The sequence below is a fragment of the Carassius carassius genome, chromosome 36 (genome assembly GCF_963082965.1).
Source record: "Carassius carassius chromosome 36, fCarCar2.1, whole genome shotgun sequence".
Taxonomy (NCBI): domain Eukaryota; kingdom Metazoa; phylum Chordata; class Actinopteri; order Cypriniformes; family Cyprinidae; genus Carassius; species Carassius carassius.
Window position 1 is genome coordinate 2,292,657 of NC_081790.1, and position 17,870 is coordinate 2,310,526.

The 17,870-nt window shown below is 37.0% G+C and overlaps 1 protein-coding gene across 1 annotated transcript in view; it reads right to left on the reverse strand.

Moving 5' to 3' along the window:
* Window positions 1-15,593, reverse strand: part of LOC132116899 (ceramide transfer protein-like) — a 26,805-nt gene extending 11,212 nt beyond the window's left edge. The window contains exons 1-4 of the mRNA XM_059525783.1: window positions 15,501-15,593; window positions 15,196-15,361; window positions 13,857-13,991; window positions 3,531-3,647 (exon numbers count right to left, since the gene is read on the reverse strand). Coding sequence (XP_059381766.1) covers window positions 3,531-3,647; window positions 13,857-13,991; window positions 15,196-15,339 — 396 coding nt within the window. The 5' untranslated portion in view covers window positions 15,340-15,361; window positions 15,501-15,593. The remainder of the gene's footprint in view (window positions 1-3,530; window positions 3,648-13,856; window positions 13,992-15,195; window positions 15,362-15,500) is intronic.
* Between the last annotated feature and the right edge of the window lie 2,277 nt (window positions 15,594-17,870).

The following is a 17,870-nucleotide window of genomic DNA, read 5'->3' on the forward strand; positions in this document are numbered from 1 at the left end:
AGATAAGATTCAAAACAACGGAATGGAAAAGAAAATCAATATCTCCGTTCATCTACCACAAAAGTTAACCTAAAACGCAGATGAATTCATCTAGCTATGTTCAGAACGTGATCCTAGTGTAGGCTACTATTTGCTGTATGCTACATAGTATACATTATTTTTAAAACCAATATGTAGAACATTTTTTGTTTTGGAGAAACGTCTATAAAAAATAAGTTCTTTTTGCTAAATATATAGACTGCATTACAAATTCATAAAAAATATTTTTTTCTATTTAACCAATGATGTATATTTAGATAAGTCATGAAAACAAGGTTTTATTACAGACACTGTTAAATGCTTTTCTAATAACAAATTGGAGTATGAACTTCCTATTTTATTATTAGAAAAGTTGCTTATGTGCAATTTAAATGTTTGTGCAGCTAAATTTATACTTGAATGTTTATTACTAATAGGGCTGCATGATAAATCGCATGTGATTGTCATGCACATCTCGTCAGTAGTAGTACTTTACTACTTCTGTGATTAGTAAAGATTTCCATCACGTGCGTTCAGACGGAGCGACATTTAATAGAAAAACTCAATAGTATACTGAACATACACACTGTCTTTAGTAAGGAAATATATCTTGTCCAGCACTAGATGGCAACAGTGAGTGCATGTACAGTTGAGTGGGCACAACCTGAGGTAACTATAGGATAGAAGCAGAGAAGAAGCATTCAGTGTCTCAAACAAAGACAGGCCAGTCCTGCATTCACTCCAGCCAATCAAGAGCACTCTTACGGTCACTATAGCATTGATAACGCCTCCACTGACCAATCAGAAATCAATAATAACGTCTACATCTTTGTTACACAATCAATAGCCTCAGAGACTGTTGCGCAGAAGATAAACTTCAGGATAATAACATCCATTAATCCCCCCTCTCTCTCTCACACACGCACACACACACACACACACACCGAATCAATAGACCTAATCAAGTGATTGCAAAAGACAGCAGGAGAGGAAAAATGAGAAGGCATTATAATCAGTGTCATGTTTAATTCAGCAGCAGTATTATTAAAATATATTGTGTGCAGTATTATTTTAGCATTGTTAATATAATGATACAGAGAGAGAGAGGGCGAGAGAGAGAGACAGAGAGAGACAGAGAGAGATTCATTTCAGCTAATTGCCAAGGCAACATTTCTCATTTTAATTAAGTTCAACTTGATAACTAAAATACAAAAATATAAAATATAAATATAAAAATAAGAAAAGGATTCAAAATATTAATATTAATACTATCTGAATTATACTAAAAGAACACATTTTATTTTAGTGATTTTTATATTTTCTATTTTAAATATAGAGGTATATTTATTTAAGTTTTAGTTAATTTGGTACTAACTGAAATAAATCTTTTAAATATTTTATTTCTTTTAAAATATATTTTAATATAAAATATAAAAAAAAATATTTTATTTCAAGTGACAGCAATATTTTTTTCCTGTAATGGTTTTAGTTTTAATTCGCATAATAACCCCAGTGAGGACCGAGCTGGGGCTGATGTTTTAAAGCCATGGACTCTGCACAAAAGAGATTATACAAGATGAAATCAAGCACATCTTTTAGATACACAAGCGCACGTCTCATTTCCAGTAGCTTTATTGGGAGTGTGTGCTGTTGTCACAGTGAGCGTGAATGGCTTAACACAATACAGCTCTGATTAGATGGACAGATTACACTCAGACAACAACAGACAGATCTGAACAGCTCCACCCATACAGGTCCATGTCATATCCTCACGCAACTCAAGCCACAGATTTGTTATTAAAGCTGCAAACAGACTCTGTTATTATGTATTATTTCTGCAGTCACATTCCTGCAGCACAAGAAAAATCCAGTGAAAAACCCACCTGTAAAGTCATATAATGGGGTCTGAATTTAAAGCAATCATTGCTGAATTTGGTCTGTGTGGTTCAGCACTATTCCCTTTGTACCCTAATGAGATGATAGACAGAAGGAAAGCATCCTTGGGAGGAAGGTCAGCAGTGATTCAGACCGAGAAGAGCTGTATGTGTGTGTGAGTCACTTTCAGAGACGGGTCATCCTCGAAACATGAGAAGAATGAATGGATGGGGAACTGTGTGTGTGTGTGTGTGTGTGTGTGTGTGTGTGTGTGAAACCCCCTCCTCCTCTCTTGGGCAGCAGAAATCAGTAGCACATGTGGATCAGGGTGTGTCCTCATGACACGAACACTTGTGCAAACTCAGCAGACAGACGCTGAAAGAGGCAGAGCAATACACACACACACACACACTGGAATATACAGCTAAAATTAAATAAAGTATTTTTATTAAATAAAAATAAAAATATTTATTTAAAATCACTTACTAATTCATTATTTTTTTAATTAATAAAAATAAAGGAAAGAATAATATGTTCACTTAAACGTAATTTTTAAAAATAAATTATTACATTTGATTATTTATTTGTATATAATATTTAAATATTTATTAGTTTATACTTGTTTTATTTTTAGGTTATTTAAAATAAATCAACAAATAAAATATACATTCATGTACTTCATTTTTACCTTTATGAATTATTTCAGTGAAGGTTTTATGTTCTTATTTATTAGTTTAGAATTATTTTATTTGTAAATTAATGAAAATCAATTAATAATAAAATATATAAACTCATTGAATTGTTTTGAAAATATTAACCACTTTTATTCATCAAGCATATTTAATCATATATAATTATGCATTCAAATAGATTTATTTTATACTTTGAAATATATATATATATATATATATATATATATTAAAGGATTAAAGAGAGAGAGTATAAAATCCTTCAATAAGTCCTTATCTCAAGTTTTTCATCACTCAGTAGCTCATATAATGATTCATATCCTATCGTTTCCCCTCATCAGCCTGTGATTGTTTTGTTTTTCCACACTTGTTGAGTTTGATTTCTACCGCAGAAGTTTTCTGCCCTCACCCCACCCCCTGCGCTGTCTCGATCTGCCCACATCCTTTCTCTCTAGGGGTATTTACTACAGATATGCCACTGGTACCTTCACTCATGAACATTGCGTGCTCACCATTCATTGTTTTTATTTGCGTTACCATAGAATTGTGTGTTTGTGACCTAAACTGACTTCCTGTCTGTGTGTGTGTGTGTGTGTGTGTGTGTCCCTTCAGTGCTCAGCCACTCAGATGATGCAGACAGACTGAATCACATTCATAATCTCACAGACAGTCACTCTTTTATTTCTGATTTCTCATCTCGAGATGTTATTTTATTTAGTTCAGTAACAAGGTAAACAAGACAGCAATGTCTGACTGTTATTGACTGTCCAACTTCTGATTAATTCACCCAAATTGCCACATAAAAACAACAATACCAAAAAAAGCATTGGTTGTTTAACATATCAATCAGATTGCATGGACATAAGCGGAAGAAACCAGACTTAATACTGATAGTCAGTAGTCTGGCTGCGTGAGAGAAGAGCATGCTGGGTAGTGACAGACACTCACCCTGTGTTGCTCGATGGACTCGATCCATTGGTTGCGATGCTCTGGGTCCTGAGCACGTAGATACCACACGCTATCATTGACGCTGATGTCCAATCGGCACTCATCAAACTCATGAGGCTACAGAGACAGAGAGAGAAGACTGATTAGACTCATCTGATCATCAAACATCATTACTAATCACCATCATATTTGTACATTTATAAACAAGGTGCTCCGAATAAGGGAGGGATCCAAGAATCCAATCTGTTGTTGATAAACCAGCACTATTCAGTACTAGACAGAACAACCACAACCAAAAGAAAAGAGAGAGCCTTGACCCACACAGCCAGCTGGGAAATGTGAGATATTTCCCTCTGAAAAAAAGAAAACACTAACAGCAGCCATGTCTGAGTGTGTGAGTGTGTGTTGGGTATTATTGCCAGATGTTGATCTCTGTAGACCTCACACTGCTTATGAAAACCAGATGAGGAGTCAAACACTCCTCTCCTTCAGTCTGATATACTGCACTCCTCTAGCCCAGTGTTTCTTTTCTTTTGCCTCCCACTATCAGAGAACACACCAGTATTTGTCATTATATATCATCACACACACACACACACACAGGTTTGTTTTTGTGAAAACTGGGGACATCCTATAGGCATAATGGTTTTTATACTGTAGAAACTGTATATTCTATGGCCCTTATACAAATCTGTGTCCTGATGTGTCACAAAAATGTGCCCACTCTAAATATGCTATTAATTCTATATTTATTTCTGTATTAATTAAATGTTATATGTATTAAAATTTTTTTATTATATTTAATTTCTGTATTTATAAATTCAATTAAATATATTATATAATTTCTCTCTTGATCTCGCTCTCTCTCTATCTATTTATATATAATAAATATAAACATTTTATTTATTTGTTATTTTACATTTTTTATATTATTTTAATATAAATTCAATTATTGATAATTTTTTCATTATTACATTTTATTTAAAACCATATCATCCAGCCTAGATTGCAATTATCCTAATTTCTAATTTAAAAAGGAATGACCTGAAGTTTAGTGAGCGAGACATTTGAACGATTCAGAGAACAGATTCAGACAGATCTGACACAACCACTTTAGGGAAGTCACAATTTATGTTTGTTGTTACATGCAACCACCGAGGGCAACACTAGAAGAAGAAAAATGTCTATATATTTTGTTTTCACTCACAGGAAATGACACAACTTACATGAGTAATAACCCAAGTCCTTACTAAGATGCATATCAGACTACATCAACAGAGACAGAGCGCTCGTTCAAAGCCTGACGCTGATCACAATATGAAGAGGCATGACAGGACGACGCACGAGGAATGAACCGGCTTTAAAGAGACTAAGCTGCATGTGTTTAAAGGACAGAGAATAATCAGTCACATCTGAGCGAGGATGATGATCACTTATCACACCACAAAACACAACCACAATAACAAACAGAGAGCCAGAGGCCCTGAAACAGGCTTTACACAGAAACAGCATCTTCCCACTACAAACCCAGAGCTCAGGGGAAACTGTTAGAAAACTAAGACTCGCTCACAGTGTGAGACTCGTAACCAAGAAAAGTTATGCTGCCTTATAAGATGCACTTGCTGAGAAGACGATCCCAGAATGCACTGCGACGAGTTCAGTCGGTCGGATCTGTTCTGCATTTACAATGACAGTGTTTGAAAAACGGCTGTTATGATGTTGAAAATGTCAGTTTAGATTTAGGAGTGCTTATATTTGTGCATGAATCCCAGAATGGATGACGCAGGAACATTCAAATGCATGTATGGGAAAAGCATTGAGCGGGATTCTGGGAACGGAAAATCGAGACACGGTGGGCAATGCAGGGGACCCCGAGAGGGTCACAGCAGGTACTGAGAAGAGACACTAAAATAAACAAAAGGGTCATCACTATGGGACTGAGTGAACCTGCGAGACATCAATTGCACAGCAGTGTACACAAACATCACAACACTAACACACAGATGTTAAACAGGACTGCTATCTGTTGATTCCTGTCTGCTTCCATCTAAGATAGTGCTGCATTGTGGGTAAACATGCTTTAGCAGAGCTGGAAAACATAACATGACCACACACCTTTGATCAGCTCATGAGGACACGAGTAAAATGAGTATATAATGAGCATTACATTAAGTAAACTTCATAGTATATACACTACTAGAAACATTTCCATGTTTTCATATAAATGTTTTATATTATATATTATATTTTTTAGCACCTATTTTAATATTATTATAAATTTTATACCATATAAATATGTATCAATGCTTTGACAATATTGTATTTAAATACTTCATGCCACCTGAAAAATGTAAATCAAGATACAGGAAGAGCAGGTACAGAGCTCTTGCTTCCTCAGTGCATTATTGGAAATCTTTAGTCGTGAACTGAACTTCAAACACTCTGGGTGGATGCATTTATTCCCTTTACAAAGATCAGCTTCCCAGCATGCATGCATGCACACACACACACACACAGGCCTACGTGTGCAAAGTCACAACGGCACAAGGAGACAGACAGCGAGGGAGCCTGTGAAATTTACAGCATTGTGTCAACAACTAAATGAAATGTCACATATACAGAATCCCAGTACAATAATCAACACATCATGTGCTGCAACATAAGAATGATGCATTACTGTGTCCAGAGAGTAAAACACGGTGTGCAGATATACACAGCTATTTGGTTTTTGTACAGCTACAGATGCATCCAAAGTAAATAATTCATCTAAAAGACAACAAAATCTGATTCTTCATTTCAGTTATACAAGTCAGACACACCTATAATTTGTAATCCATATGTGTATGTACATAATAACCTAACTTTAAGCTTGCAAAAAAAGAAAATAGAAGTACAAGCGATGCTGAAGTGCATTATTTAGTCAGTCATTTAATGCTAAATTTTAATTTCACAAATCAAATGGACTAAAAGCTCTCTGTTGCCCAATTAAATGTATTTTATAGGCTGGTGACAACATCTTAAATTATTCAATGTGTCACAGAGCAAAAGTGAAAACATCACGATGTGCTTTACGTTCACGGAATAATTGTCTGCAAACGGTTCTCAGGAGTTATAACATTTTGGCCAGAAGAGACGGTTTAAAGTAAAAAATGACTTCATGGTAGATTTGGTTCTTACATCTAAACAGTTTTTGGCTTGTCAAGACATTAACTGATGGACTGGAGTGCTGTGGATTATTATTGTGATGTTTTTAGCAGCTGTTTGGATTCTCATTCTGACGGCACCCATTCACTGCAGAGCATCCATTGATGAGACACTGATGCAATGCTACATTTCTCCAAATCACTAGCAAAAATTAACCTGCAAATAATGATATCAGGAGCTGGTTAGAGATGGACGTTAAGGCTCACAGATAATGGGTAAATTGTTGTTTACTGAGCAATTCAGTCTTGGATCTGTGCTTTGGGAAATCAAAAACACAGGAAGCTGGGACTTCAGCTTGCCTTGAACAAAGGAAACAAACGCCACGCTGACCCACAGATTAGGACACAGGATGCAAAGGAAGAGACAAATGTCATCTGACTAACCAACCCACTGTCACTGACAGGTTAAACTGCATAGAGACTATGTGATTTAAATGTCCAGACAGAGTCCTGCTTACAGCAAATCTTGAAGGAAGGAAGTAGACGACAGGAGAGATGAGCAGAGGGACTTTCAGACTCGACCCCCGGGGTCACCAAACAGGAATTCATCAGCAGGAGGGCACAAGAGAGCAAACTTCCTGCTTCAGACAACAGGACAGTTGTACACCTCTCTTTTCCTTCTATTTCAGATCTACACAGCCTATTTTTTCCCCTCGTTCCACCCTTTTAAAAATATCACAGATCATTCCCTCCCACATCCCCGTGTCTCCACGCTCCTCGCACCTCCTCCTCATTTCAGCATGGGTTTTCTTTACAGGACGTTTCAGGGTTCACTTGCTGTTTGATCCGTAATGGAGCCCGTTTGACACCTTCACACACAGATTCACTCAAACCCATTTTAACAAAAGCCCTCTGAAAGCCGAGGCGCTCGACAGCTCCAGCAGAAATGGGCTGATCGAACTTTCCAGCAGCTCTGCAACGACTGCCTCAAGATTTAAAGAGACAAAGCACAACAAAACATCTCCATCTCAAAAACGGTGTTCACCAAACATACTACTCTAACATGTTTAGTGATGTTATTAGAGAGAGTTTACACTAAACTGTTAATGTTCTAAACCTCCATTCTATAAAGAATTAAAAGTTTCATTAGATGGAAAACTGAAAATTGTGTATGTTTGATGCAATGCCCTTATAAACAAGTTTATGTTGGGGAAACCTCTTGTTGTGAAATAGATCATATTACCGAACGTAGGAGTGTTATTAAAAGAGGTGATGCAACCAATACAGTGCTGTTATATTTTAAATGTAATTATCCTATGTCCTCTTTTTTGTTGTGATGTAACATAAAATTCCCAGTAATAGGAAGTGATATTGACCAAAAATGTGCATTTCGTACTGGGATAAATGAAGAATTGGTTCTAAAAGAATTTTAAATTAAAAAGATTTGTTCATTTCTCTACTCCACAAGTGCTCCTGGGTTTGTTTATGTATTTTATGAAAATGCCAAGGCTGCTCATTTCCATACAATACAAGTGGGCAAGTCAAGCTTCAGAAAGGACAAAAAAAAAAAAAAAAAAAAAACTGCAGAATAGTTCAAGTCTTATAAAAGCTATACAACAACTTTAAGAGATCAATCACTTCTACCAAATTCAAAGATGGTGTGAAATATTTGTGCCACTGGCATTACTAAATGCAACTGCAAAAATAATGATTGTTTTCAAACCAGTTTTCCAAAGATTGACTGCTGAGAGGTTTTGGTGTGTTTGTGCAAATGCAAGCACACTAAGTTATGGTTTGTGGTACGAGACCGCAGCAGGTCACAGCACAGCCATGACTTCAGATGACGACTCGAGCTCAGAGTTTACCATGTGACAGAAGGTGAGGACATGCACACAATGGATGAGAACGAGAACAAGTCGCATGATAGCGATCCTCTGGGGTTTAGCACAGTGCACGAAAATCGAAAATGCAAATCCACACACACATAGCACGCAGTCACTGACATTTTAAAATGCACTTGACTTACTCTCTTTGGCAGCTGTTACTACAAACTCAGTTGCATTTATCAAATATTCAGCAGGCCAATTCAAGTGTGTGTACATGTGTGGTGAAAGCATTAGGCTTTGCTGTTAAATGATATTTATAAACTTATAAGGATTACCCTACTTTTTAAAAAGAGGCAGGTGTGCAAAAGCACAGATTTAGCCCATCTTTTTAGAAACAATGCATTAGAAATGAATCCACACTCTGGAAAAACAGTTATGAAGACATTATGTCAATTCTAAATTTAGTTTGCACACAAAGCTCGACCTCAGTTTAATGAAAATTAAAGTTTTCCAGACTATGCATGCAGCTATGGTCTGCGATGACAAAAAGTACCAAAGCTGTCGTTTTATTTGACCAGAGAGCAGCTTCATTTAATGTCTGAAAGGCTTTTACACACCGTTTATTGAACCCAGGTAACCACTGCCGAAGTAAAAGATGTGCCTCCATAAAAACAGCCTCTGCTCTTCATTTCTCTCTTTCTCAGTGTAGCTGTAAACAGTTGCAAACTGATGACAAATGACTCCTTTGCTGTTGCGGAGTAAACATGCATTTGCTGTTTTATCACAAAACAAACTACTGTGCTAATTTAGTCAGACATCTATGTGTAAATGATATGCAACAAAAAAGGTGGCATGCAAAGGTTGTGAAGACCATGTAATAATTTTCCCGTTTCGTGGCACCAGAGCGTAAGGCTACATGCAGATCAAGTCAGTTTACGGAAGACTCAGTAACTCATCTGGTAATAGTTTTGATCAGTTTCTCTTGTGGTTTAGGTTTGGACAGATGAAACTGTTTCTGGACTGAGAGCAATCTAAATGATATTCAGGCCAAACCCACATAAATGATCTCATAAACCATAAGAGAATACACACGGGACATGCAGGGTTTGGACACCAAAGAAAAATCTTCAACAGGAAGCATCTGAATTTGATCCATTTTATCTTTAATAAAACCAGTGAAAAGAAACAAAAACCATTCGGTCAAAACAATAGAGTAACTTGATACACACTGTTTCCACATTCAAATCGCCTTTACAGTTTCTGCTTTTCCACCATTGTCTCTTCATGTTCTCTTTTACTTCACTCAACCACCTCCAATGGCTCAACATTCAGGATTTTTCTGCTCGTTATACTTGCTCTTTCAATATTTTAACTGGCCCAACTACAAAAAAAATATTAGTCACCCTAAGTCTGCAAAAAATAAAAGCACAAGAACATGATCAAAAATGGTAAGAATGGTGTAACCCAAGCACTGCCCTTTCCTCTACTGCATTTATCTTCTTCTTCAGTAAACTCAGCTCTATTAAAAACTTTTCCTGTCCTGACATGAGCCAAGCACTGCACTTTGGCAATTTCTAATGACCCGCCCTGCACCAGAATAACCTGTACCTGTGTGTACCTGTCCTTCCCCAAATCCCTGACAAACAGAGACACTGAAAGAACTTCCCCTCTTCTCCTGTCAGATCACGACACAGTCCAGGTCTAGTGTAGCTCAAAGAAAAATTGCATGTTTAAGGGCCACACTTTTGGAGAGCTTAACAAGAGAGCAAGAGGGCGAGAGAATTCCTGCTCACGTGAGGGGAAAACTTGGCAGGCGAAAGCACACAGTTCAGGTTCAATGCACTGTGAGCGCTGAAAGCTGTGTGGCCGCTGTATTGATGTTTTTTTTTATTGGGCTGAATACGGCCGTTGATAACAGATCCAACTCAAAACACTATGAACCGAAACATAGAAAAAGCACCTAAAATACCCACTAACAGAATTGTAGGGAGATGTCCAGAGGATTTTTGTTGTTGTTGCATGTTGCTATATTGTTGCTTATTTGCTCAAGTCAAAATGTATTTAGTGTTTTTTTGGTGTCGCCCTTGGCTGAAAAGGCTATGGCAATATCTTTATTACTTCCCAAGTAAGAGGCAAAAAAAACATTTTTCTATTTTTGAACTGTCACCATTGGCATGTAAATACATCAAAGACTACTCAAGTCAACAGATTTCACTTACAGACTTACCAATCGCTGTGTAAAAATAAAATAATGATGCTGCCATTTGCCAGTCATTTTTGCCCCCCTGTAGTTTGGCTCCAAATCTCAGCTGAAAATTGTAATTTTGTCATTTGTCTTTCTTTAAAAAATAAAAATGGCTCTGGTAAGATTGCATCAGTGTTTTTCTGACTGACTGAAGTAATTGATTAGATTTAAGAATTTGACCTTAAAGACAACACAGATATACTTAACAAGGTAATTATAAAAATGTAAATGTTAAAATGGTTGTAACAATGTTACCCCTTCATGGAGCAAAGTTAATTTCTGGTTACAAGTTTGTTCAAATCACTAACCCCAAGTATGCGTAATAGGAAAAGTATTGCTTGAATTTCAAAACAGCACGTTGGATTCGTTAAGTGTTGCTGAAAGACCGATTAAGTCAGAATGAGTGTCTGTGAAATTGTTTTTGTCATCACACTGATTGATCTTTCACAAACTGTCTCCATCTCCTGAGGTCTGACATTCACAAATCTAATCAAGTCCAATTCAACAGCCTGAGCATCTCACAAAAAGCACAATTAACACGGTTTCCGGCTTGTGTGCTGATCTGAGCACTGAACCAGAGAGACCCAGTTTTATAAAGACACACAATGAGGCATTCTGGGTTTGAATCAGGCCTTGTTGTGGACGGTGTAATCCTGTTGTGTCTGCAAGGGTTAAGCCAGTCTGATTTTAGGGTGGTCCCGTTTGTGTGTGGTTTAAGTATGTGTGAGTCATGTGAGGACAGCGTAATCGCAGGCAGGAATAGCAGAATGACACAATAACCTGTTTTTGTGAGGATTTACGAGGACGGATTGCTAGCATGTGTGTGCTGAATCAGTCTGAATAAAGCTGCTTCGTATTCCAGAATGGCTTTCTGAGAGAAAGATTTATTGAGAAAGAGAAACATGTTTAGATGCACTATAAATAAATAAAAAACTGTCTGTTTTTGCCCTCTTTTTGAGATTACACAGAAAGGCCAAAAATCATCCAGTGACCAGGGTGTAAAATGAACAGTAACCACATGCCAAAGAGAGTAAAAAGAAAACAATTTAAACACAGAAGTAAATTTATGAGGAACTGGAACATAATCCAACCATTCGAGTCTAACTCTCACTGATGCAAGCAACACATGACTCAATGCAAAGATTAACAAACTGTACAAAACTCTCGAAAAACTAGGAATATTCCTTGCATTAAGCCAAATAAAATATTTTGAACAAAACTCACAAAATGTACAAATTCTGAACAGATAGATATGAGAAATGGCTTAAATTTGCACACATTGACCTGCAGTGTTTAACACTAATATGCAAGGAAAAAACAACTAAATAATCCAAAGAAATTCATAAAAAAAGCTGACAGAGAATATTTTTATCTGATAAATTCTGCCAGTTCACAGACCTTTGGCAGGTGCTAAAGTTAATTTTAATCATTAAACCTCATTTCTACCACAAGCTTGACTTTAATTACCAAAGTTAACATTTATGATTACCCATAAATGTTGGAGTTCAACAAATACACAGCTGAAAAAAGAGTCACTCTCGAGTCTTGAAACAAAGGAGCCATTTTTCTCTCGCTCAAAGCCAAAATGCAAAGCATCAAATTAGAATGTGGAACACACAGCAGCGACCGGCAGCTTTAAACATGAACTACCTGAGCGCAGGCTGTGCACAATCACAAACCTACAAAACTATATTATTTCAGACTTCAATTCCTGTATTTACTCTGTACATTTTTTTACATCTCAGAAATTGCTTGTTTGTTCCTTTCCCTCAATCTTCAGTAAGGGTTTTGGTTTAATCATTGAAGGACTAATGGTAACAGGGTCACCATAAGGACTCGTACCTCTCCAGTGGTCTCCATAACAACACAACCTTCGCCCTGTTTCCTCATTTTCAGTGGTGACGCAAGATAATACGGTCAGAGCGTGTGCATAGACTGCTGCAGCACATGTCGAAATCTGTGTGTGATCGTGAGTTAACCTTTAACGCAATGCAGGGAATTCTCATTTCATTCCGTTTGTTTAGGGCAAAATCAGATCATAGGCAATCAACCCAAAATCTGAGCAGTATGCATTCATTAAATGAGCTCCTATAGATACTGTATACATTCAGCAGTATTTGCCACTACTCAGTTTGAGTAACACATGAAAGAAAGTTCACGATGGCTCACAGCTTCTGCAGGTGCGTGTGTGTGATTTTAGCATGAATGTGGGGGAAATAGGCCACAGTCTGTCTGCGCCTGGCCGGCTGCCTGTGGCAAAGGATCGTGTCTGTCCTCCATCAATCTGTTTTCTCCTCTCCTCTGCCCTAAAAAGAGCTCTCAGCACATCCACTGCCTCAGCGATAATCATATTAAATCTAATTTCTAGAGATGCAGCAATACCGACCCAGCTTTAAAAAAGGAACATTTGAAAGAAAATTCTGCTATAATACCTATTAAACAAACATTATGGGAATGCTATTTTGAATGTTCTCTGAACCATAAGTATTAGCATTTGTAAAAAGTCAGACGAACATCCAACTAAAATGTATTTTAAAATGCGATGTATAAATTATGTTTTTTTGTGCTAACATTTTCCAAAAGTTGTTAAATACCAGATATCTTTACAGTTTTATTGACATCATCGGAGGAATGCTTGTTTATAACTTTGAGAGAACCTTAATCATTCAATAAATCTCCAATAAACAATATGACGGCCCAAAACAATCAGTGAAGTTTCAATAATGCATTCAACTCACTGAATTATCCAAAAACAGGGTTACTGATGTGAAATCACATGCATTGCGTTTAATCAGGTATTAAAACATTATAATGCACAATAAAAAAATATGCTTAGCAATCCTGAAGTTGGCATACAAGAATTAGAATTATGAAAAATTAGAAAAATGAAGCTGCCTAATCAAAATTGATAATAAAAAAAGTCTATATTGTCAGTAAGACATCATGCATCCCATGAAAATCCATTCAACTACAGTTCTGAAGCTCGCAGCATGACAATGTCCAATCTGAAGCAATTCAAGCTTTCGTTTTGAATGCACAGCATCATTCTAATTTTGGCTCAGCTCTGAAATTCCCACGGCTGTCTGGAAGGATCTTTCCCCGGGATACTTACAGTGATGACAGCCTTGCTGAGACAGAGGGAACCGCGGCAGCCGTACTCGCGCTCGTCCTGGGATTTGTAGTAACTCAAGGTGTTGTTCTTCAGCACGACCCAGCGGTCCTGCCATCCATGAATGTAGTTAGTCCACTGTAGAGAAACAAAATGGTTATAAGAAAACAAGAAGCTGTATTTAAGAGTGAGCGCACAGCCATACTGATGACTTGTGACAATAAACATATGATGCACAGTTCAATAAAACAATTGATTGTGTTCTCGAATACATAGATATATTTCAAATGGGAGCGGGTTTAAGACATTGCATGTGGAATAATACACTAATCTCTTATGGAATATGCTCCTCTCATCACAAAAACAGATGATCAGCTGTCTGAGTCATGAGGAGAGGTTTTCTCCTTTAATCCCATCAGGAAGAAAAGACCAGCAGATGAACTCTAGTAACCCCGACTAACTCTAGCTGCCCTGAACCTGTTGCACCCCTTCTGAATTATAGATGCACAAAGAAAGATATCCATGCATCACATATTAAGTATTTATCATAAAATATCAAACAACAGTCTTGGTTAACATATCCTTGGGGCTTGCTGTCTAAGAGCAGCATATGGTCACCATGCACTGGAAATCACCATAGAAAACATCATCGTAATGCGAGCAATCCAGTAATAAGGGTAAATAAGTTTTCCATTGATATATGGTTTATTAGGGAAGCGATAATATTGGGCTGAGATACAGCTATTCGGAAATCTGCAAAAAAATCAAAATATTGAGAAAATCGCCTTTTAAGTGGTCCAAATGAAGTTCTTAGCAATGCATATTAATAATCAAACATGAAGTTTTGATATATCTACGGTAGGAAATTTACTAAATATCTGCACTTGCATAAAAGAAAAAAATCGATCATTTTGCCCCATACAGTGTATTGTTGGCTATTGATACAAATATACACGTGACTGGTTTGTGCTCCAGGGTCACATATATTATTTGAACTGTTAAGCATTTGTAGTATTTGTTGGACTGTGTTTGATTTGTGCTTAATTTAAGAAAACACATGCGACTGGGCAGTAATGAACACATCAGAATTAAAACATTGATCATATTATGGTAATAGGTGATGTAAAATAGTTTAATTGTCATACAAATAATGTCACCATGCAAAATATCTGAACTAAAATCGGCATAATTACTGTTTGCGATTATTTAGATATTTTCTCGACAAGCTCCGTGATATTAATCTAACCGCCTGCCGTTTGTTTACATTGGATCAGGTGGAAACAAAAACACACAAACACACGCTTTCCCGATTCGGGAGGTATTACTCGGGATCGCAACCCACCTTACTGAGTACCCCTCCGAATTCCGCCACCCCTCCATGCGGACCGGGTCCCGGTTCGACGTCCAGATCCTCGTCGGAACCGGAGGAGTTCCAGCTCTGGCTGTCCGGTAGGAGCCTGCCGTTTGGAAGCGGGCTGGAATTCATAACGAATCCAACAAACGCTCCGCTGAGGGAAAAGCGACAAAAACAGGAAAAAGAACGCGGAAGTAATATCAGCGGCGAATGTCCGTTAGAATGACTCGCATCGATCACGGTGATGTTTATCCAGAAAATCCCGAAAATAAGCGATAGATGTGTAAGCAAACCTTCCTTGTGTTGATTTCACGAGCGTCTGTGTGAGGCTGCGCGAGGCGAGCGCAAGAGACACCCGCCCCCTCGCGCTCTCTCTCTCTCTCTCTCTCTCTCTCTCTCTCTCCCTCCCTCGCGCGCTCTCAAAAAAAAAAGCCCTCTAAATCAACATCAGCTGCCAAAAGAGATTCTACTCACTCACAACAACAAATATTCTCGAATGACTCGGTAAAAAAAAAGTAAATTAAAAAAAAATATTTATAATTCCGCTTTCAATTTTTGAAGGCGGCTTACGCCAACGTCATTCTCCCCCGCGTAGTCTCTCCTTCAGCTCTAGGGGCGCTGGCTAGTGTATGACGTCACCTGACCGAAGCCTCGTTTTCCTTATATGGAAACTTTCGCCCCGCCTTTCTTTAGAAATTATTGACAGTTTGAAAGAATTTTACAGTAGGCTAGGTAAAGAAACGCCTTTAAAATGCACTGAGCTTTTGGGTTTTGGCAGCATTTTGGTGAATACTGATAACACTCTGAATAATTCATGTAGAAAATTAATTATTCATCACTACGTGGTTATATTGGTGTGAGTGCCGTTTTTTTTTTTTTAACAAATATTGATTGGTTAAGTGTTAAATAGCTCTGAGCAATCATCATGGAAAGGTTGCCATATAAATATCACGTGACTGCAGTTTATTTTCATCTAATTGCATGTTCAGTCTATATTTCTTTCTTACATTTCCACTCAGAAAAATGTGTCTTATACTTGCAGAACCTAAAATCTATGATGTTGTGGTTTGTTTTCAAGCCTTTGCTATGGAGTTTCTAAGGTGTCCTGAGGTTGTAGTGACTTTATATGCGGTTAAGTGTGTTGTTTGGTTGCTAAGATGTTTACTCAATTCACTAACTCTAATGTGAGCAATAATGAAAGTGTGAAAGTGATGCTTGACTTAGTAGTAAACATTACAAATGAAGAAATCTAAACTTAGTTTGCTAAATTAGTTAGATCATTTAGGAACCACATATTGTACTATGATTTTTGGCATCGTTTTAGACTGACCTGATTTCTGTGAGGTGGGGTTTTAAAAGAAATGTGCCAATATGAATGCAGGTTTATTTATCAAATGCACACAGATTGGTGGAAAAGCATTGCATGAGTGGCAGAATTCCTTTGTGCAGATTCATGTAACTGATAAACAGACAGAAAAGTGTGACCTGTTTCCACTTCCTGTTGACCTCTGGCGGAGAGCGTGTACATGTGACTCATCACTCAAACATGAGCTCCAAATTGGCAGCACAAACACAATTGTTCTTTAATTTCAAAAACTGAAACCTGCAATTTTAAAAACATATATGTGGAAAATATTCACTTCAAGGTTGTTGTCACGATGAATTAAATAAGATGATGTATAAGAAAGTGCTTATACTCAGTCTCACACACTATTTTTGTAAAGTTGCATTTGGCCTAATAATGGATGCACAGATTCTAGTGTGCATCTTGCAAACGGCTGCTGAATGTCTTTATACAATCGTTGTGATCAGTGCTCGGTATCTCTCATTCATAGCAGTTGTGCCATTAGCTGTGAATCACTCCCCTGTGACTGAAGCTCAGAAATTTAGGTCACTTTACTCCACTGAGCTCTGCTAACGGGAGAAAGAGGGCTCTGTGATATAATGCTATAGAATACCACCTCATTAGATTTGCCATCAAGGTCACGCATGCATATCAAAAGCAAAACATTAGTGCCCCACCATAAATGTTCCTGACACTTTCCATTGGTTTCCACACATTTTGTCTGACAGGTCTGGGTGAACTGGCTTCATCTGAATCACTGCGGCTTTGCTGAAGAAGAAAGAGAGATGGATGGATGTTATAGATGGATGAAGGGGAATCAGTGGATACGTCACTATGGAGGTTTGGTGATTTGAACATAAGCTTAAATAAATATGTGGGCAGGTAAATGCATGGATAGATTATGTTCTAAATATGTTATAGCTGATGTGATATATATATATATATATATATATATATATATATATATATATATATATATATATATATATATATATATACATACATATATATATATATATATATATATATATATATATATATAGATAGATAGATAGATAGATAGATAGATAGATATATGAAAAAATAAATAGGAAAAAACTGTAGAAATTTTTGATTGTAATTCAAAATATTTTTTATTTTCTTTATTTTTTTATATTTGCACCTTAAAATACAAAATGACAAAAATAATAATAACAGAACATAAAATATATGAACAAAAATAAGACAAATATTATCAATTTTAATGATGTGCAGGAAGAGGCAAAAAACCCCAACTGGGCTTATTTAACGCCTCCACCTATAGACATAATTACAATAA